We start from the raw sequence: 22,764 nt of genomic DNA, 5'->3' as shown, positions 1-22,764 counted from the left end.
CGGCATTGTATTGAATGCCAAACAGAGGAATTGTAGTCATTCTCTGAGGAGACGAGTAAAAATAGATTTTACAATACTCAACTCACTTTGAAGTATACAAACTTAAACATCTATATGAAGCACATTTATATTTGAACATGTGTTTAATTTAACTTTCGACATAAAATTCATTTAATTTATTTTCTTTTCTGCAGAAGTCTGTTTTCAAAAATATTCTGCAACAATAGTAATTGAAACTTGTCTAAGAGAAAAGAAGAGCAGGGAGATTCTTGCTGTTATAGTTTGGAGGCAGTTGTGGAGGGATCTTTGCCCTTTCACCACACAGCTTCTAGAATTCAGGGTGCATGTTTTTAGTTCTGCTCATGTGGGCTGCCCCCGCTTCAGTTCAGACCACAGAGCGAGCAAGCAAGCAAGCAAGTGAGCACGAGAGAGATAGAGAGTGAGAGAATGCAAATAATTGATTTGTGTGTCCGCATACATTTCAGTGTGTATTTGGAAGCGTGTTTGGGGTTATTTTTCACTTGAAAAATTCACAGATGACCAAGTCTTAACCTTGGCAGAGGCAACCAGGTTTGGGGGCTTAAATTTTCTAATACATGGCAGAGTTTATTATACAGTCAGTTTTTACTAGACTTCTGTACAATCAGCCCCACAGCTTCATTGATTCACATTTTTTCTTTCAGTAAAATATGTAGGATTTTAGTGTACAGTCAACCCCCGATAATTCGCCTTTCGGAACTCGTGGCTTGGAAAATTTGCGGGTTCCCACTATACGACACAAATGTAGTTACTTAGAAACTTTTAGGCTTTACATTTTGTTCAAAACTCAAGACAAATTTGGAACATGGACAAAGCTGGGATTAAGCTGTTTACAAACTGAATGGTATCAGCAACTGCATCATGTTATCACTAGATGATTGATATGGTCGATGTTGCGGACCATCCATTGCCGTTTGGAAATTTCCTGAAATAGACAATTGGTGGCCTGCAGGTGCAAGTGTAGGAGTGATGTTTGTGTCATGATGCCAAATGGTAGGAGGACTTGAGTTTGTCCATAGAGTCAGTCGGCTCACATACTCTCGTTTTTCCCTCAGATCCCTAGCAGGCATGTCACGGCTTTTATCGATCTTCCACACCTTGAGAGCTGTCGCATCACCCACCTACGCCGGGGTTACTGTCTGAGACTGAAAACTCGGCAAACACCTAGAGTAATATCTGTAATATAAGAGTAATATTCTCATTACATCAGAGACAGGTGCAGCTGCAAGTTGTCATATTTTTAGCAAAAATATAAGTGCAATGCAAAAAAAACATCTGCTGTAGACGTTTTCTCACATCCTTGCATGGCCAGTGTCGCAATTAACGCTGGCGAGACAAATATTTCTACTTTGGAGTTATTGCAAGATAATGAGGCTGCTTATAGGCATTTCATTTCCTTGACTCTTGCCCCCATGCACTCCTGCCATGGGGCATTAGCCTCCTGTGGGTGCAGATTGATGGCCCACTGGAGTGGGAAACATTGAAGAACAGTCTCCATGTCTCCAGTCTCTGGACTTGAATATACCGCCTCATTTCATCAGTTTTAACGACCTCATTTAAAGAAGCTTAATGACTCTTGAAAAAGTCCAGGCGGAGAAACAGATTCATGTGCTACTCATGAAGGCAGTGTCCCTCTCATCCTCTCTGGCTCCTGCATCCCCATTAGATAACAATCTCAGCAGAACACAGGCATGTGCTAATTACTGCACACCAAATGACTGGGATAACTCCACCACCATGGGTGTGTGCGGTCATTAATTTGGTCTATTACTTTGGTGGCTTCATCCTGTCAGCATTGATAGGCATTAACATGTCCGTGTTTGTGTGTTTTGCACGTAGCATCCTTGTGATACAGATGCAATTTTCAGGTTGCATTTGTGCCTTAATTCATTAGATTCGTTGCCAGCAGATATTGTAATAAATGCTGTGTATTGCGATTTAAAACTATTATTAAAAAAAACCAAATAACTTTTATACCTCAGTAGGATTGCAAATAGCTAAACCCATCGTTCTAAAAGTGCATCACATCTACGTGTGATTTCTGTAAATGAACCACATCTCTGATTAAATAAATAATCCCTAAAAGACTCCGCAGTGTTTGAAATGTATATTTCGAAGAGGTTACTAATGTGTAATTTCACAGATAAGATCTCACTCAATTTCTGTCAATAATGAGACTTGCTGTTCCTCTGTGTGAATGATCTGAATGATATTCATCTCTCCACGACCTTTTCTACGCTTTTTTACAAAGTCATTTAATTACTATCTTTCCACCAAGCCTGATTAAACTGTTCCAGACTTTATTAGTCCCATTGGAGGTAAAGTTAAAGCATTTCTCTGCTGCTGAATGTAGCATATTTAGGTTTATTGATTTCACAAATCAAGGCGAAGTCGATGAGTCTGCCATAATGATCTAACATTATTGTTTGTGTTGGTTGCCAAGCCTTCACTAGCATGAAGAGAAAAGTAGATGCATTTCCTGTATTTTATTCTGACAGCTTTTAAATGAGAAACATCAGTAAGTGCCAAGAAGGACACATTACAATTTAAAATTGCTCTTCAATATCTAAAATCCAGCTAGGATAACATAAAGTCACTGACAACTCGGATACACATTTCTGAAATGTATGGCTAATAGGCTTATTTTCTTTGCATTTATGAGTAATTGAGGCATTTTTGATGTAAAATTGTGTTGTTAAAATTTATCTATTTTCTTGATTGTTTGTTTTTTCTGACTGTCTGTCTCGCTACACCAGGGGTGGGCATTTATTTTTCCAAAAGGGCTAGATGAGAAATTGGAATAGTTTTAGAGAGCCGGAATAAATATAATATATTTTATATATACTATTGGCAATAATATACTTAAGTAAGTTCCAATATATATATGATATACCACTGTAAGAGACAGTAAATGAAACATTACAGTGAGAAAATGTGGAAGATAGAATCATATACATCATGAATATCAGAGGTGGATATGTGAAGGACAGCACACAAATGATCATCACTGATAGAGGATCTGTATCTGGATTTGGATCTGGATATCTCTACATTCTGCGTCAATTTCTCCTTTTTTTTAACGTTAGTTGACATATTTGAGGGCTAAGAGCTCATTTCTTGGAAGCTGTCCAACACATTCGGTGATGTGCATAAGCGCACTGATGACGTTAATGAAGAAAAACAATTGTGGCCATTTAAATAAAAATCCATGTAATTGTATTTTGTGCTTCTATCACAAATTAATAGGCTTTTCTGTTAAACTACACACTATAGAGACACTATAAATTCTGGCTGGCCTTGTACACATTTTCCTAGCACACGTATCCACCTCAAATTTATAACGCGCAATGTCTTTTGACTTAAAAATATGAATGAAAATGATGTGCTTTTAAGCTAAAACAAAGGCAATGTTTAAAACTTGAAATTTGTATTTCGATAAATAAATCAACATTAATACTGTATTGCAAAGATGTTGTTGGCAGCTTCAGTGTTAAGTAATTAGGTCATTTGCAGCATGTTGCATCAATTTTGATCCATTCCTCTTGACAACTTATCTTCATTTCCCCAAGGTTACGAGGGTATTTCTGATTGCTCACAAATTCATAATCCTTCGTAAATAAAGTCAGGAGATGGCTATGCAATGCAAGGCCTTCCTGAAGTATATTTAGACGCACATTTGGGGATGTTATCTTGTTAAACCGCCAACTTCTTCTTCGTTTCGGTTTACTGGCCAATAAGATTAAAATCTTTTTTTATAAGTGTTTTACTTTAATCATGTTTCCTTTAGTAATGTGTACTGTTTGCAGAGAAGCTGCTATGTAACATGATGTTCCCATCACTGTTCTTCACTTTGCCCCGTTGTTCTTGGGATCAAATGCGTGACACTACTTTTCTCTAAACTTGCTACGTGCAGTTATGGATGACGAGTTTAGCTTTACTTCCAGAAAAATTCAGATTTTTGTAAATGCTCAAGTGCGACTTTCTTTGTGCTAAACGTCTTTTTTAGTAGAGGAGATTTGTTGAGGTGAAGCGGTGGAGAGTATTGTGGTGCAGTTCATTGCTTATTGTTTTCACTATAACATTTGTTCTTTTTGTTTTGATTTTTACTGCATTTCTGAGCAGGTATAATTAGTTGTGCTTCCATGAACTTTCCAACTGCATATAATCAAACCACTTGTAAAATTATGTTCAAACAAGGATGTTTCAGGTTTTTGCTAAGGGCCCTGTAGCGTTTTCCACTTATATGTTGTTTTATAATGTTTTTTTTCCCAAGCATTTTTGCCTATAACCTATTTATATTACATAATCCTTATCTGTCCATCAACAATTTAAAATAATTCATTTGAAAACTCTCCATATAAACTTCTATATGCACCGTGATTAAGAGTACAGAAATCGAATAATATTCTGTGGGGGAAAAACAAAAATCCAGATCATTCGTTCCACTGCCATACGCTGCACCTCACAGTGCGATTGTTGGGGCACTGAAGGCAACTCTTCTGTTAGTGTCCTTGCTTGGAACTCTTTGCCATATTAAATCAGTTTTTAGTGCTATAAGGGAGGAGGATGGGGGTTATTGGATAGCAGTAGCGATAATATATCAGTAGAAATGTTTCAATAAGTGTCACTGACGGACCTGTCTCCTGTTTCTATTAAAAGAAATTCTAGCACCCTTTACATTTGTAAAAGTGTAAAGTAAAAGAAATCACCTAAGTGTGACTAGAAGCAATGTGTTAAATTCGGAGGCCAAACTTGCTTCTGGCAGTCTGCTCTGCTGCAAGCCTGCAGTGAAGGAATGGTGTTAAATAAAGAGGAAAGAAAGTAAGGCTATGGGTGAGTGCACATCACACACATGGACCAGGCCACTTTGCAGGAATGTAAATTACATTTATATAAGAAGTTATTAATCTGATATATATATTTTTTTTTAACCATGAAGTTGCACTAAGAATGAATGATGTGGATATGTTTATTGTGCCTTTAGGCAAGATGCTCAGACTCATGTGAGACAGTTGACTGAGTATTTTTCTCATTTTAATGACCTGGGTTTTATCGGGTCTTTTTTTTTTTGTTAGTTGTTTTACACTGATGTGTATCTATTGACAAACATAGGGCTGGAAGACAATGAGGCTATTTCTGCCTGCCAGTAATTGGACATTAAAATAAACCTTTTCATAGAGAATTTTCTTGGGGGGAAATGCATCATTTTCAGAATTCAGATTATTTGGTGTAATTCCAGGTCTTGGTTTTTGATGCATTTAGTTAAACAATTGATCAAAAGCAGACTTGTTTCTACTGGATTTTTATTTTTTATTTTTTTTCAGAATTCAGTCACACAAAGCCTTTGCTGAAAGTTTTGCTGAAGATTGTTATTATTCTGTATTGAAAGCAGAATAAGTAAAAAGCTTAAGGTTTTTAATAAAGCCTGTTGTAAAATCATTTAAAACAGAGTTGTTTTGCATTATTTCTTGTTTCATGCCGCATTTATGCAGTCCTCTGTACCCTTTTGGTTGGCAGACAGCAGCCATTTTGTATGTGTGTGGTTAGCACTCTGCAGTATGTTGCAGTATACAGACATACATACATACATACATACATACATACATACATACATACATACATACATACATCATGTTGTTTCTGTGTTGTGCCTTTCCACACTTCCACACAAATTGAGTCTCAGGCAAGTTTGAATGAAAAAAAAAATCATGTCTGGTTACACAATGGGAGCAGGAAAATATCTTAAATAGGAGCTTGATGGTCATGTCACGATTTTCTGCATAAGATCACAGTATAACTTATCTCGGCAATTATTCTGAATTGTAAGGAATTTTAGTTTCATTTTAGATTTGGAATTTGAGAGTTGGGCGTTTGGAAGTGGACAAAGATTGATGACATCTTTTTGGGAATATGTGAACACACCAAAAGGACTCATTTAGAGTGACCCACAAGCGAACCATACTCCAACCTCCTTCAGATGTGCTCTTATTTGTGGTTTATTTTGTGGCCCATTTGATTTGTGTCTTGTGAAAAACAAAGTGCTCTCAGTCCGCTTCAGATTTTGCTTGCAGTAAAGACATTTTTCTCCAGTTTTCTGTCACCTAACAGAAAAACAACCCAAATGGCTTGCCAGTGGGGTCATATGGTCTCACAACAAGGGCAGCAGTGTTAGATAGCAACAGGACAGATAAACTAATAGAGGCAATGTGTTACTAGGAATTATGATATGGAGTGCAGGGTGTTAGACAGCATTGATAATATTACTGTTTCAGTAACAGCAACAATTATTTAGTGTATGTACCGTAAGTTTCAGACTATAAGCCGCTACTTTTTCCCCACGTTTTGAACCCCGCGGCTTAAACAACAAAGCGGCTAATTTATGAATTTTTCCTGGGTTTTTCCCGGTTCCACAAACTTCAAGCCAAAAAACTGAACCCCATAACATTAGACCAATAAAATTTCCGAACGGAAATGAAAAAAAAACACCTCACCTGTGTTCTGAGCTGCACGGCATCGGGAGAAAAAACTTCCACCAGTGGTGATTTTTAAATGCACGACGATGCCAAAGAAAAACTCCAGAGAGAAATTGTTGTGAAAGGAAGGAGGAAGACAGGAAACAATGACTTTCTTGGTAGGCTACTGTTTAGATACAAGCTGTTGTAACGTGTTGAGTCAGGGTGAAGGGATAGCTCGCTAACTCCAGTTGCAACAGAAATCATATAGGCACAGACAGGTTTCCAAAACTCGTGCTTTTTTATTTTTCTTGGCAACAGCGTTACGGGTTAGTCAAAGAAAATTAGAAATCAGCATCAGAAAATAATAAGGACATATTCCTCGGTCTTGCACACATGCAGTAATACCGGAAAATGCGGCGGCAGGCTATTCTCAAAATGCCGCTTTGCTCTTAAAGGAGCCACAACATATTTCACCCGTTACACCGTGTAACAAGCACTGTCTTTCGTTAAAGCCTGTGTAAAGTTCATTAGTTTCAGTGTAGACACGGCTTATTTATGTTCAAAATAAAAATCTTTGTCAAATTCAGTGCATGCGGCTTATATATGGGTGCGATTAATAGTCCGGAAATTATGGTATATGTATGTATTTTGTCAACCTCATCCTCTTATATTAGTGAGGACTATTCAGTAGCTCATGACTGATGAGTTGGTTGTGATGGTTCAGCATAAAAAAGAATCAGATGTTAAATCAGTTTACCGTGCTCTGTTTTTCATCCAATAAATAATATTTGAGTAAATCAAACATTTTTCATGATCACTAAACAATGTTACACATATTCACTATGAAACAGTAGTATTGTATTTATTTATGGTGTAAACAACAAGTGGCCTGAGATCTCCCCAAATTCACAATGTCCAAAAAGAGTTCTATATTGTGAACAGCAAAAAGCACTGAGGGCATATTTCAGCTAGATCTCAACTTGAACAGGATTAAATATGGTTCATTTAAAAATAACTATATGTGAAAACACTTAGTTGAAATAAAGTTGCATAATTGCTTTAATATAAAAAATAACTTATTCATCTCTTAATACACTGATTGGTTTTTTTTATGTATTCTTTTCAATCTCAACAATTCGTTTCCTTTCAAATGTCCCCCCCCCCCCCCCCCCCATAAATGTCATGCTATTTATCTGGACATGGAATGAAACTCATTTCACAAGTTCTTCTTATTGGTTGCTATCTACACAGGGGAAAAAATACACATACCTTTAGATAGCTTGCATGCTAGCCAACCTAAAGATCATATAACGTTTGCGCTGGTATTTCTGAAGGTTAAAGTAGACATCTATGTGCCTATGTTCCTATAGATCGAATGAGGATGGAAAAGGGAGGTGGCTGTTTTCCCCAAAATGCTTCTTGTTATTTAGACATGTTGCAGCATTAAAAGTAGAACAAGCCCTCTCGCTATGGGAAGTGGATAGCAAGCCTCAAATTAAAATCGTTTATTGTTTTATAGCAAATCAAATAACCACAGAAGCTTTGTGAGGTCGGGTTTCCGTCTTGGCTAGTCAAGCATATTTTTTGGCATTAATAGCGAGTGCCACAAAACAGATTTACTACACAGTTTCCAACTGAAATTGCATGTATTATGAATAAATTCAATAAGCCTTTGTAAATAAGAAAAAGTAGCCCGTGGAAATGTTAGCATGCATGGTTTTAATGAGTGTTTATGACCTGCTGTGTAAACCTGTCAGTATTAATATGGGTACACTGTTGTACCAGAGTTCTGCGTCTGTGTGTTGAAATGTAAGCCAAGCTCTGTCACTATCCTTAGGCTGAGAAAAGAAATTATTACATTTCCGTCTACAGTATAAAATATCATACATCCTCCTTTATTCATCCTCATCCCTTTTATAAAAAAAGCCAAGAGCTTTTAAAGACTGCTATTTGCTTGAACATTTGTTCTGATGCTGAAGTTCGGGTTAAAGCTTAGAAATTGATATTTAATAAGGAGCGTTTGTCTATCGGATTTGAGATGTCCTTGAGAATTCTGCAAATCACACCTTTAATTTGCAGATGTATCTGACCGATTTGCATATTTCAAGTACTTTGGTGTACTGTTAAAAGTGGAACTATGACAATTCCAAGTTTAAATGTCTGACATATTTTGTATTCTTTGGCTCTCCCTTTTTATACTGAATGGATTTTCCACTACAATAGACAATGGTTCACATCGCAATTCAAACATTCTAGTCAAGCACACCGAATCCAGAACAGATTGCGAGCACATTTTAGCATCTCGTTGTTTACTTTGGTAGACAGCTGTATAGGTTATGGACACAAAAGAAAAAAGAAAGAAAAGAATTGCCTAAAGCTTTTTTTTTCCTGGCTCTTTTGGGTCAAAGTGGTAGTTACAGTCGATGAATCAGAACAGCCTGTCTGGGGCCAAGTGAAAATGACATGTCAAAGGAAATGATGTGACGTGTGATGATGGATGGGTCTTTTTTCTCTATGCTAGTGCCACCGGCTTACCCCATCCCCCTGCACACCTCCATATTACCCTCTCTGGACTGCCAATAGAGGAATGGAGGCGAGAAAGAAACTAATAAAAGAAGCTCATTTTAGGCCTGGATTTTTGCTCTCCAGCTCCCATGTTTCCCGTTCCCGCATGATTTGTTAAAAACACTGAATTAGGCCGGAATATTGTCTGTAGCATACAACATCAGCAGGGGTTTTTTGTTAGTGAAATTTTTATTTGGATTCAATTTACACACGCTGATGTCCCCTGAGATTGCTCTGATTGTTAGGCAGTGGCACAGGACCTTGTCTCTTAGATGCATTTAAATTGGCCTTTAATGTCCCGTGCAAAGCCGTGCAACTAGAGCAGGTCTTCCTTTGGTTTGTAATTGATATTGAATGGGAAAAAAGCCTAGTCTTAGATACTTATGTTAACTGTAAATAGATGAACATGGTTAATCCAAAACCTTTTAGACATCCTGGTTTGTTCTGGTTGTATCAGTTTGAAGTGCGTGTATCCCTTAATGAAGTGTTTATGAAAATTGAACACAATGTGATATTTGTCAGGTGTTAATTAAGAGCATCTATTTGTGTTAATCATCACATTGTATTCTTTTCAGATTTTTGTGATTTTAAACTTTTATGTGTATCATGTGTGTATTTGGAGCGAAAGGCCTACTTTTGCTCCCAGTAGGAAACCTTTGTTAAGACTTGACATCCGCTTGCTTTAGAGAGCCCATTGTTCTGTTACTATTTGGAGGTGCTGCTAATGCAGGCAAGTGGCAGGTGGCAGATTTTGAATGTGTGTAAGCATAAGAGATGAGAGAAACTTTTAATTACTGCACTGTTTCTGACCCCCCCATACACACACACACACACACACACACACACACACACACACACACACACACCTCTAACACTCTTCTGTTTCTTTCTCTGATAATTCCAAAGATTGTTCTTTGGTAGAGCAGCACTCGGATTTTAAGAAAACGTGATGGTGTCTGGCATTTCCAGTCGTTTTTGGCCTGCTGTGCACACATCTCAGGGGTTCTAGTCCTCTATTACTTCTCTTTTCTCATCTAAAGTACAGTCACGCTCCCTGGTATAGAGGAGTCAGACTGGGATTGACTGAAAGGTACAGACTAGGAGATATATATATAGTGTGAGCATACCTCCAGTGTCACAGCAGACATCCAGCTAGCTCGCTCTCTCTCTCTCTCTCTCTCTCTCTCTCTCTCTCTCTCTCTCTCTCTCTCTCTCTCTCTCTCTCTGTTCATTTGTAGAATATTGAGATCTATCTATCTATCTATCTATCTATCTATCTATCTATCTATCTATCTATCTATCTATCTATCTATCTATCTATCTATCTATCTATCTATCTATCTATCTATCTATACTGTGTGCATATGTGTGTGTATGTATGTATGTATGTATGTATGTATGTATGTATGTATGTATGTATGTATGTATGTATGTATGTATATACATAGAAAGAAAGAAAGAAAGAAAGAAAGAAAGAAAGAAAGAAAGAAAGAAAGAAAGAAAGAAAGAAAGAAACCGGCAAAATTAAACACACATCATTAAAACGTCTGACATTTTTAAAATAGCACCAGAGCTCCTTAGATAAAAAAACACAGAGTCAGACAGTAGCCTCCCCAAAATAGCCTTTCTCAGTGTGCCTCTACAATGAAGGCTTTGTACAGTGTGACTCTGTGTGGAATAGAGGCCCAGTGTCTTTTTCTTTTTTCTTTTTTTTAGATGTGCAGTCTAGGCACAGCTAGAATGGTCTGTAAAGATGAGGGTGGGAGAGGGCTACTTCTGCTCTGTAGGATCATCTCTACAGTTCCACTGGACTCAACATGTCCACAGAGGATTTGTGCTAGACAATGTTTTCAGTACTTTCCTTGATCTTATCCTCAGTATCACCTGGCATGAACACAAGCATATCCAGTCACACCAGGGCAGGAAACAGGAACTGACTTCAACCAGATCCAGGAGAAAAGCTGCATTCACTATTTAAACACACAGCTTGTTTGGCCTCTCTAACATCATAATATGATTGTTTGCTCGTGTTTGTGAACTAGCGATGTTAACTGCACTGATTAGGCTGCTTTCTGTTGAATGTGTTGTGTATGAAGGTCTAGCCTGAGCAGTACAATTGCTCTGCACTTTGCACAGTAAATATTCCACACATGTATAAATATTATGTGCTTCTTTTAGCCATAATTACACCGTTCTGGATAAAAGCTCTTGCAGGTTTTGTGCATTTTTTGACTACATATTTATTCATTAAATTAAGAATTACATAAACTAGGACATCACGATTACCTACTCCATTTAAAGTAATTTTTTTTTTTTTATCACTTTTCTTATGAGAGACAAAATCACATGCGAAACTGATGCACAAATTGCAGTGACCAGTAATGCACATGATTTTGCCTCTCAAAAACAGATTACATTTCCAACACGCATATTCCTCTGAGCTTTATAGTCAGTGCTGTTTTCATGCAGCTATACTCTTGAAAAATGGTTTTTTTTAATAACAAAATTCATAATAAAACAAGGATTTTTACGAATTATGATTGAAAGTGCTAAAAAAGTAATTTAACATTGATGTCACATGGATCTGGCAACCCTGCACAGAGCACATGCATCAGAAATACGTTCAACCAATTTTCCTTAATCACAATAAAGGCCATTGCCAGTGTCCTTTGTATTGTAGAAGCTGGAGTTGACCGCAAAAATTGACTACAGTTTAATTGCAGACTTTTATAGAATGTTTATTTTGTACACAGCAGTTTTTTCATTAAAACCAATTATTATTAAAAATAGCGTTTTAGCTGTATTGATTGCTTTTTCACTTGCTCTAGTTCTTTATTTAATAGGAACTTGATCTAAGTCGCTGAACACACGTTTCCTCTTTAGTGCAGAGCATTTCGAGAGCTCTTGGTTCAGTATTTTACACTTTTTAAAAAATGCACGTCCCAGGTACAGCGACGAGCTACAGCTTTTGTAAATTCACCGTTCGTTTTTTAAGAGGCACAGCAAGCGCATTTTGCGAGCGCATCAAGTTGTCTTTTGTGCTGCGCCTCTTACATACACACATCTGGCCCATAAAGACAAATGGCTCTTGACTTCTGTGCTCTCACAATGGTCTCTTTGGCATGCTGAGATCATTCCACAATCATGTTTAGTGCCTCCGGTGTGCTGCTCCATAAGCCACTACTAGTATCAACATGTACAGTTCCCACACTACTGCACAGCAGTCAGCAGATGCATAATGCAATTAATGCACTATAAATGTTGAATGCTGTTGTGCGTTGAAATGCTGCATGTGAGTACTACAGGGTATGAAGTGAGACGCAGTGTGTACTCCTCTGACAATGCAGTGCTGAAAGGGGAGTGTGTATCTATGGTAATTCAGCGAGCTAGGGCACTTCAGGGAAGATTTGTGACCTAGCTTTCACATGATAGAGAACAGAGGTGGGAAGCAACAAAGTGCAAATACTTTCTTACAAAGTGTAAATGCTTCGGTACTGTACTTAAGTTGATTTTTCTGGTATCACTATTTATTTTTCGGACAACTTTGTACTTTTACTCATTAAATGTTTACACAAATATCTGTACTTTTTACTTCTTACATTTTCAAAACAGACTCGTTACTTAAGTTTTAATCTATTTGGTGAAATGTCGATATTTTTCTTCGCTTTGCACTTTGTTTTCAGCCCATCAACCGATTTCCTGTCATTGCGAAGCTTTTTCAATCCACTGGTGTATCATTTCCTGGCTCTCACACACCACAGGTGTAAGTTCGTTTATGAAGCTAACAATGAGCAGGACACTAGGCAATAAGAAGTCTGGGGTTAACGTGGTTGAGACAGAGGGAGTCAGTGATGAGTAAGAACAGAGACATTCCTGATCACCTGATCATCATCTTTTCTCTGCTTGCATGAATTTCTGTTTGACCATTTTTATTACAAATATAAATAAATAAATATAAAAGGGGCAAAATTAAAATCTTCAGTGCGACACACGTTTATTCTGGACGTCCTTTTTTTCACTTAGATATAAAAACTAAATAAATATATTTTCAAGCAATAAATCATTAGAGTATTTTAAAACATGAGTATCTTCACTTCTACTTAAGTGAAGGATGTGTGTACTTTTGCCACCGCTGACAGAGAAGAATATCTCATATACATATGTATGAATGGTCTAGAGCAGGGGTGCACACACCTTTTCAACATGCAAGCTACTTATTAAATGAGTCAAAATTATTTACCTACTATAAAAATGCATAAGTAAATATCTTTTTTTTTTGGTCATGCGATCTACCCACACTACCTTTGCGATCGACCGGTAGATCACGTTTGACGTATTTTGCACCCCTGGTCTAGAGAATATCTTCCAGAAACGAATGAATTGATTTTTCTCATTCCTTTGCGTACTGTAAATGCACTGGCATTTAAGAAATCTAATGGGCGTAGGTTATGCGTGTATGATATAGTCAGTGAAAAAGACGTTTTCTAAAATGTCAAAATCAGCATTGAGTGATGTGACACAAAGACCCATGGCTCCTTTTCCCCTCAGTTGCACTTTTAAAATTTTAATATCAATAAATTTGATTTGTGTGTTTATGTATTTTAATAGCACACTCAACATCTTTTGAACCATCTCCCTGAGAGACCAAAAAGCAGTGCCTTCAGAAGAGTTTTCACCAGGGGAATTCCACACCAATGCCAGCTATAAACATCAAAATTCATTGTACTGAGAAGCTTGAGAAGAATGTTTGTCTTGGCTGCCTGGTTTTCTCTTTCTGTGTCTCGCAAAAACACACCCGCACATGCACACAATTCCAGCCTGTTTTCTGTTGAGTCAGAGGAAAGCCATCTGCCACACCGCGATAATGGGTCACAAGGGAAGCAAGGTCTGGGAAGAGCGGCGACAAATTAAAAAGTACGAAAATGCGCAACGCTCGGCTAGACCTGCATCTTGCCATGTTCTTGTCAACAGCATCACTGATGTCAAGTGGCACACATAACAGTCTAATATGCTCTTTGTCTTACTGCCAACTGTAGAATATTTTTAAATCTGCACTGGAATGGTGAAATTGTGTTTATAATAAGCAAAGCCCAATTTTTTTTATGACAACTGCACAGGAAGAACATGGGAGATTATTGTAGCAGGAGATTTAAATGTAGCATTATCATTAGGATTAGAGGAAATACGATGCCAAGAATAAGCAGTGGAGGAAAGCTATTAAGCTATGAGAGAGGGCTCATAGCAGAGAATTATTGTGCCATGCCATTTCCATGAATAAGGCTATAGCTTTTTAATATTTAAAACAGATCAATGTAGCCCCCTCAAAGAATAGCAGGAAAACAATTCTGCTGAGTCTCTGATCATTCATTCTGTTTGTCAAGTGTGTCAGGGTCTGTAAAGTAGGACAGAATTTAGGACTGTGACCCATTAAATTCTATGATGAACCAGGAAGTGATCGATTCACCAGACGATTATGTATTAGGAGCCGTAACTATTATATTAGAATGAAATTATTGCGGCAAAAATTGAGGCTGTGGAGGAACACTGTGGAGACAGATGAAATGTTAGCTGATCACTTGCATTTGTTCGGTCCATGCATTTCAGCAGGCTTTCAACCAACAACAAAAAAAAAATACTCAAGGCTCTCACCTTATCAAGTTAAAATTCATGCTCAGCCTGTGTGTGTGTGTGTGTGTGTGTGTGTGTGTGTGTGTGTGTGTGTGTGTGTGTGTGTGTGTGTGTGTGTGTGTTCCACAATTTGCAAGCTCAGACTGGTTATGGCAGTTACTGAAAAAGCACAAAAAGAAACAAATAAATACAAGTAAGACAAGTAAGAATCATGTTTTGCTTGCCAGTCTGAGTCACTTCTCCTTCCACAACTGATGCTCAGCTACGCTCCCCCTACCACAGTCAGTTTCAAACAATTAAATATTACCTTTTTAAGTGTATCACTATAACAATTGCATTACAATTTCATTTGCCATGCCCGGCATAGCAAAACTACATTTGCTTTTTAAAAGCGCTGTCAGATAAATTGATTAAGTGATCTTCAGGTCAGGGAGGATAATGGAATGGAGGGAAAGTTCCGGATGAGAGCAAAGGGTTGATGACTGAGTCTTTTCCATTAACTCTGGGTGTAGTGCAGGGTTAGATTGTGAATCGGGGTTAACGCTCATTCTATAGCTTGCCTGTGTAACATAGGGTCCACTAATTCGTCCGCTTCACTGCCGGTTCACCGTCAAGTTCAAGCAAACTTTCCAAACTGTCATTGTGGTCATTTGTCATGCAGTGGTCTTTTGTTTGCCATATTTGCTTGTGAAATATGAAATTGTCCGAAGTACTTGGCTTGTTGAATGAATTTGAGGAGATGTCTTGCTACACTACGTGCTCGGTTTCATCCCTGGTGTGAGCGAGGGAATGAACTGGAACAAATGAGGCTAAACGTGACCCATAAAAAGAGTTTAACACCAGAGAAAGAGCACAATGTTTGATGATCATTTTAGGTGTTTAATTCTTATTACAGCTCTTAACAGTACTCTGAATTCAGAGCGTAACCCACAATGAAAGTGCCTGAGCTAAATCTTACTTTCTTATTTATACTGGCTTTTTGTCAAATGGCTGTCCATGCATAATTTATCAGTGATCTCTCATAACTCCTATGAAGGTCCTCTGATTGAATGCTGCAGCGCAGTTGTATTGATCAGTGTTAGTGTTGCCTCCTGAGTGGGCAGGTAGAATATACACACATGATTTGAGATTTAGATACGGTGTAGTCTGTTCAGGTTTAACACACACAGTGGACACGACACATTAAAAGTTGTACTTTCACAGTCTTCCACTATCCATTTTCTTTGAGTCTGTGGCCTTTGTAGCCTAAACTTCCTGTTCTCAATGTGGTGTACTGGCATTACAGGTTATCCACCCCAAGGTACAGCACAGTGTGTTTTGAGATCGTTTTTTGTTTTTTTACTACATTTGTATAGAGTGGTTATACAAGTTACTCTAAGGTTTTCTGTCAGATTGATACAGTCTGGCTGTTCTTCTCTGGCCTCTTTGATAAAACAAAGTTTTTCTGCCTGCCGCTTACTGGATCTTTCCTACTTTTCACACCATTCTGTGTAGACATTTGAGACTGCTGCGTGTGAACATTCCAGGAGATAGGCACTTTCCAAAATATCCAAAGAGTTACTTGGCCATGAGATTCCCTGCTCTGATATTTAATGTAAATGCAAACAGGCCTGAAGCTTTTAACCTGCCAATGATTTAATGAAGTATGTTCAGCTGTTATATGATTGGTTGATAATTGGTGGATAATTGCATGAGTAAGTGGGTTGCATGCATGTGTTCTTAATGAGGAGGCATAATTTTTGCTTTATTCTTTTTTTGTTTTACCAAATACAATATATACAGTATATTTAACATTTAAGCAGATTGAAGGCCAAAAAAAAAAAAAAACATTATTGGAAAACAATTGATAACACAATAGCCTCAAAATGCTTAGCACAGAACTTTCTTTTCAAATGCTTATAAATAAAAAATGATCTTATTAAATACTTAAGAGACCAAGGGAAATAGAAATAAATTGAAAATGAGTTGGATAAGATTTGTAATAAATGAGAAACAGAGCAGGAGGAATACTAAAAGATTTTTATTCAGTTTTCTCACAAATTCTTATTAGGTTTTGTATATGATACTATTTCATTGCATTCATTTTTTTTTTCAAAATTTAATACCTAAAATACAAAACAATAAGAATGCTTCTTTAAAAGAAAGGTATTTCCAAATATTTCACTTAACAGCCCTGATAATCTGAGCTGTTGATATGAAATGCATTCTGGGTTTTGCCTGTAATGACATACTTTTGCCACACAGAAATTCCCTTATAATGACATACTGGCCCTTTAATTTTTGGTATTAAATATATACAAAAAATATATTTAGAGCGAAATATATAAAACACACCAAGGGAATGCACAGAACAGTGATAATACATTGAGAAAGAGTAGACAGCATTTTATTCATCTTATTCTGTTATTTCCCCACTCTGTGATTTACTTCCTTTACTTCTCTAATTTGTGTTGCATTTTTGCCTTGTTTTAATGGCACCAAATCTTCCCCATTCCTCAAAGATGTTTCTATTATTAGGAACCTCCTGTAGATGCAGGAGGACCATTTATTCCTCAGTGGGATTTTGAAAATCAAAGACTCTGAGTGCTGCTTTTGTCAGTCTTTTATTTGTCTGGCTAACGCATATGCTCTGTGTTAATTTCTTCAGCCTGCTGGACTTTCTCCTGGTGAGAATCAGATGCCTGCGCTGCTTCTGGCTCCGGGGTTGAGGTGGGGACAAACACCCATCAACCAGTCCACGCCATGGGACACGGACGAGCCGCCAGTCAAACAGCACAGAGAGAACGACACAGCAGGTATGTTGCCCTCTTTAACCTTTCTCTATGTCAGCCCTGGCCACTGGAAAACAATACTATCATGTTCAAAATAAGAAAATATATCTACTTAAAAATGGATTTTTCTAATACTGAGTCTGATTGCCTTCATTATTATTATAATACATGACAATATTGTAAATCATTGGTATCTCAGTTTTACATGCACACAGTGCTAAGATTTAAAAATAAGTGTGACATGTATAATAAGTATATTTGGGGTTAAGCCCTGAAGGCCTCTGACATCCTCCTGCATAGATGAATTCTGAATCGTTGTTTGAGAGCTGCCAATTTTCTCCCATTATTCTGGCAGCTTTCTAATGTTAGCATGCTAAATCATTCAGGATGTGTTGAAAGAGGACTCGAACTCTACGAGTGAGTTACCAAATCGGGACGCATGTCACACTGAAATTTGTTTTGATATCGGCACAGCGAGTGCTTTACATGTTACATTTTACATTGTAAAAAAAAAAAAAAAAAAAAGAGTTAATTATTATTCAGACAGAGTAGACCCACACTAATCACTAATTCAAGCAAGGTTTTAATGAGGACGACGTGTTGCTCCAGCTGGGTGAACCTGCCTGTGGAGAGAGTCGTTATTTTTGACCTTGGTGATTGGACATGGTGACCGGCCCTTTCTGTCCATGACCCCCTCACGATGTGTGACTGTGTGATTGAGGGGCTCCCAGAGGGAGGCAGTGTTCGCATTAGGCTCCTCTCACACTTACAGTACCCTGCCTGAGCTCCATTAGCTCTGAAATCAGCTCCACTTAATTGAAGCAAACTTCACTGATCTCGCTAACAGCTCGAAATGAATGAAGGAATGAAGTTCTTTTTTCCTTAAACTTTCTTTTCAGACTTTTTAATGCAAGTTTTTGGATTTTAATTAGATGTTAAAATTGAAATAGTCATAAAAAGGCCAAAGAGTCATGTATGAACCCACTAATATTTCATCATAACACACTTTAATTACAGGAGACAAAAGAGCCATCACGTCCAGGATTCATTTTTATGTTAATACAATCACTTTTCCCTACTAAAAAGCTGTCATTAACTTTGCAGCTTATGAGTGAAGTCTTGTGAATATAATTATGGTGAAGAAACCTTTAGAAAGTCTTTTATATCTTTTAAAAAAAGCCTGAAGTGGTGAGTGATCGAACTTATAAATTTTTTAGAAAAAAACGATACACATCCATAGCAACTGAAAGTTTTATCAAGGTGCCGTTTGGGAAAGCGGCATCCTGTGCTTTCTGTTCTGATAAGCCATAAGATTGTACTGAATAATGCAGACAACATGCTCACCCAGGCTACAGTAGATCATCTATTCTCATTACTAGCTTTCCCTGTATGCATTCTACAGTGCAACGAGGGCTAGTGTCATGAATAATGTTTTTTTAAATCTTCCTTTCTCCCCTCCCGGTATAAAGTACCCCATAGGCCTTCTGTGCTATTTTTGTTCTTTTTCCAGAGGAAGCAGGGCACAGGTCCAATGTGGCTGAATATTCATGAGATTAATTGTGCCTGTGAATGTGGATAAGTTTTCCCATGAGCCATTTCTCTGGTTTTGGTCCACCTGTAGTACCTGTAACACCCAGGACAAACGGACTACATTGATTTTATGAAGTGTGTGGAGGGGCTCAGGTGCGGTTATCTTTTCAATTTAGCCAAGAGGTGTTCAGTAGGATTGAGTTCAGTGCTGTATTGCAGGCCACTCGAGATCTTTCACTCTAATCCATGTAAATCATAATCTTCATGAAGCTGGCTTTGTGCGCAGGGGCATTGTCATGCTGGAACAGGTTTAGGTCTCCTAGTTCAAATTAATGGAAAATGTAACTCGCATCTAAAGACATCCTATACAATTGTGTGCTTCCAACTTTGAGGAAGAACAGCAAAGAACCACATATGGTTGGAAAAGTCATGTGTGTGTAAATATGTATGTGTGTGTATGTATATATTTTATATACTCAGGATATGAAGGAAACGTTCTGACACTATATTATTCATACATAGCACTAAGATCCAGTGATACATGAATTAATTAGTGAATTCATTAGTTAATACAGTACTCTGGGGAAGAGTCAGTCTCAGACCTACAGAAGTAAATGTGGTGTAGCTGAGAAACTGCTGATGCAAGATAAATGCATTGTTCTTTAAGGCCAGATTTATAAAATGATTTATTATGCGAGTGGTGTGTTATGAGTCATTTTTAATCTTGGCACGTACATATCTGCAAACTGACAAACACACAACACTGTTACAGCAGTCAAAGTGGCGAGACCCCAGAATTAAACCACTCTTTTTGACTTCAAAAGTAGGTAACTTAAAAAAATCTTATTCACTTGTTAATTCAAATCCTAAGAGTACCACAGCAGTCTATGGTCAGGAGTCCAAGAGACTAAAAATGGCTGGGCTGTCTGGGTGGCATACTGTCTCTCTCCTGACATTCACAGCAACACGAGACAATTGTGGGTCTGTAAGTTCATGAATGTGTAGAAAGGGCAACTTGTGCTTTCCTCAAGGTATATTCGGATTATGCTGCTCTGTGACATAGCACAACCACCTGTTTTAAAATTTTGTAGTTAGCTGGCTTCATTCATCTCGGAGGAAACATGAAATAGCCTTCATCTTCCCTGGTTGGTATCTGTCATATAATAAGAGACCTGAAAAGTATGCTGGAATTGACTTTAACAAAATGAAAGGGACAAAATGTATTGTAAGCATGCCATCAAACATTGACCTTGTATTAGTTTTGCACTGTCAATATATGCATTTATTTTATTCTTTCTCTTAACATCCAAGATTTCCATCTGGCATTACTCAAACTGAGTGATACTAATAACACTATATTAATAATAGTAATAATAACAACAATGATAATATTTATTAGTAAAATAATTATCACTACACTATAACGACTTCATCTACTACTACTACCGTGTAAATAATAGTGTTAGAAATACGAACAATGACTGTTATATCAAAAACAGCTTCATGTGGTATGAAAAAGTGCCGATGTGTAACTTCTTCCATGCCATTTACAGTATTTCCTACTTTTCCTCCAGGGCCTCCATGGGCGCCTCCGGTGGTTGCAGTGAGTCAGCCGAGTCTCTTAGCTCACTCGTACACTCTGCCTCAGCCTCCTGCCTACAGCCAGGGAGCTTCTGTCCAGTCGCCTGTCATAGGTGTGACCCCTGCCATCCAGACCCAAGTCCCTCCTCACCACCCACTCATTAGTGCACACTTCCAAGTTCCTCCGCACTCATCCCAGCCACACGGCAGTCTGGTGCTCAGCCTGCAGAATCAGTCGCCTTACAGCACTAACCAGCCGTCCATCACTCCCTCGCCCATGCCAGCTGGAGGACACAGCATAGTGGGCAACGGGCACCTGACTCACCCACTCATGCAGCTGCCCGCTCTGCCTTCTGCTGCACTGCCATTGACCAACGGGCAGCCTTCACCCGCATCAGCCAATCAGGAGGGCTCGAATGGCCTGCAGATGCTTCGTACAGTGGGCATGGGGAAGTACGAGTTCACAGATCCTGGGCATCCTAAAGGTAAGAAACTAGAGCCATGGGAAAGTATGGCCTTTTAAAAATAACAAACCTGCCCAGGGTTGTCATATATTATCTCTTCCAGGAAATTGCATTTGATGTTGGCAATGAAAGATGCTACAAAACATGCTGCTGGGAGGTTGTTAAAATAAACCCCAGGACCAACTTAATCAAAGCACTTCCAAGGTGGTGGATTTCAGCAGTAACAAATGTCACTTGGATGTGTTGCTTTGTTTGAGAACTTCTCTCCTTCTGAGACTCATGTGCTGAGGAGACTTCACTAGTTCTGTGGTAATAAATTGTTGTTTGCACAAGATAACCTTGGACTAGGCCCTGTCAGCCCGACACAGATGTTCTGTATTCCCTGAGCAATTTTTGCATTTAATGAACCTTTTAATCTAGGTTTGAATTGGCTTTTAAGCTTATTTGATTTTGTTTTTATGAGCTTTATAAAACACGAGCAATTTACTTACCACGCTGATCCAGCTTTGTCTTTTAAGCTGCAAAAAATTAGAGATAGTTTTGAAGTAGTCATACATAGCCCACTTAAAAGGTTTCAAATTTTTTTAACCTGCATTTAAATGTTCATTGCTTTTCAAAATACTATCATGCCATGATTCCATTTTTAAATAATAATTTCACTTTTTTTTTTTTTTTTTTTTTTTTGTCATGAGAAGTAAAGTACATTATTTTCTGGGAACATGATCAAGGACAGTTTGTCAAATGCAGGCTCATGGTATAGATGTGAATGCATTATTGTATTTCAGTGGATCGAACTGAGCACTTAAAATCTGCTGCAGCGGGGATGCTTTGGAGGAAAATGACTGTATTTAAGTGACTAGTTTTTTTTCAGCATGAACCAGTGTGAACTCTGCAGCATATACTATTTTGAAGTCATTTTGTAATGTATCTTGCTATCATAAGGATTTATTTCAATGAAATGTTTTTAGTTACCCTGGTTGGGAATAGTGAATTGACAGCAAAAGAATACATTACTGCATGCTAGTCTTCGAGGCTCACCTTTTCAGAATCCATGGCTTTAATTCAAATCAATATCTTATTTCTAGTTAAGAAGTAATAATCAAATGTAGCTGTTGTCACCATTTGGTTACGCTGACCATTGTAAGCAAGGATTTACGTGTAGCTGCACCTTCAAAAATGTTTGCTGAATACTCCTGTAATAATTGCTTTTTTCATAGTTGCTTGGCAGAGTATTCAATTGTACAGTAGCTAGAGCCATCGAAATCTTGGAGTCTACCACACTTTACTTTAGAAAAACATTCTTACGGCCATGTCCTCTTTTCCAACTGGTCTCTTTACAAATCTGAGAGCCCTCCTGGTGTTGCTACAGAGGTGGTGAGTACTGTGGATTTTTTCGAGCCTTGTCCCCCATTGAGAGAGGTTTTATAAAGTCAGCACGTGCTCAAGCAGACGTGAGAAGTGTTCTTTTTTTCTTCTTTATATTGCCACATCATGGCTAAGTGCAACGTGCTGAAAAGGTTAGCTGTGATAGAGACGAGGTGGCACGCCAATAAGTGAAGCCCTTCGTGTCCTTGGCTCTGGGGCTGCATTTGAAAAGGCCAGGTCCTCCTCAGATGACACCTTGACAAGGATCATATGGTCAGAAGGATCAAAGGTGCACATATCATACACCATATGTGCTCCTTTCAAACTGGCCTTCGTCCGTGTGGTATTTTACCTCAGCTGCAGCTC

General features: G+C 38.1%; 2 protein-coding genes across 3 annotated transcripts in view; both read left to right on the top strand.

Moving 5' to 3' along the window:
- The window catches only part of napbb (N-ethylmaleimide-sensitive factor attachment protein, beta b), a 173,848-nt gene extending 167,352 nt beyond the window's left edge, over positions 1 to 6,496 (top strand). Inside the window, exon 11 of the transcript XR_014536868.1 lies at positions 6,353 to 6,496. The gene's annotated coding sequence lies outside the window, so the exon portion shown is untranslated. The remainder of the gene's footprint in view (positions 1 to 6,352) is intronic.
- klhl29 (kelch like family member 29) overlaps positions 1 to 22,764 on the top strand; it is a 189,102-nt gene that overhangs the window by 91,995 nt on the left and 74,343 nt on the right. For both annotated transcript variants that reach the window (XM_083562105.1, XM_083562106.1), the window contains 2 exons: positions 17,335 to 17,482; positions 20,563 to 21,054. In XM_083562105.1, the coding sequence (XP_083418231.1) occupies positions 17,335 to 17,482; positions 20,563 to 21,054 (640 nt within the window). The remainder of the gene's footprint in view (positions 1 to 17,334; positions 17,483 to 20,562; positions 21,055 to 22,764) is intronic.

The sequence above is a fragment of the Silurus aristotelis genome (assembly GCF_946808225.1).
Source record: "Silurus aristotelis genome assembly, chromosome: 15".
Lineage (NCBI taxonomy): Eukaryota > Metazoa > Chordata > Actinopteri > Siluriformes > Siluridae > Silurus > Silurus aristotelis.
The sequence above is the reverse complement of the archived record's forward strand: the minus strand, read 5'-3'. Positions and strand labels throughout refer to the sequence as shown.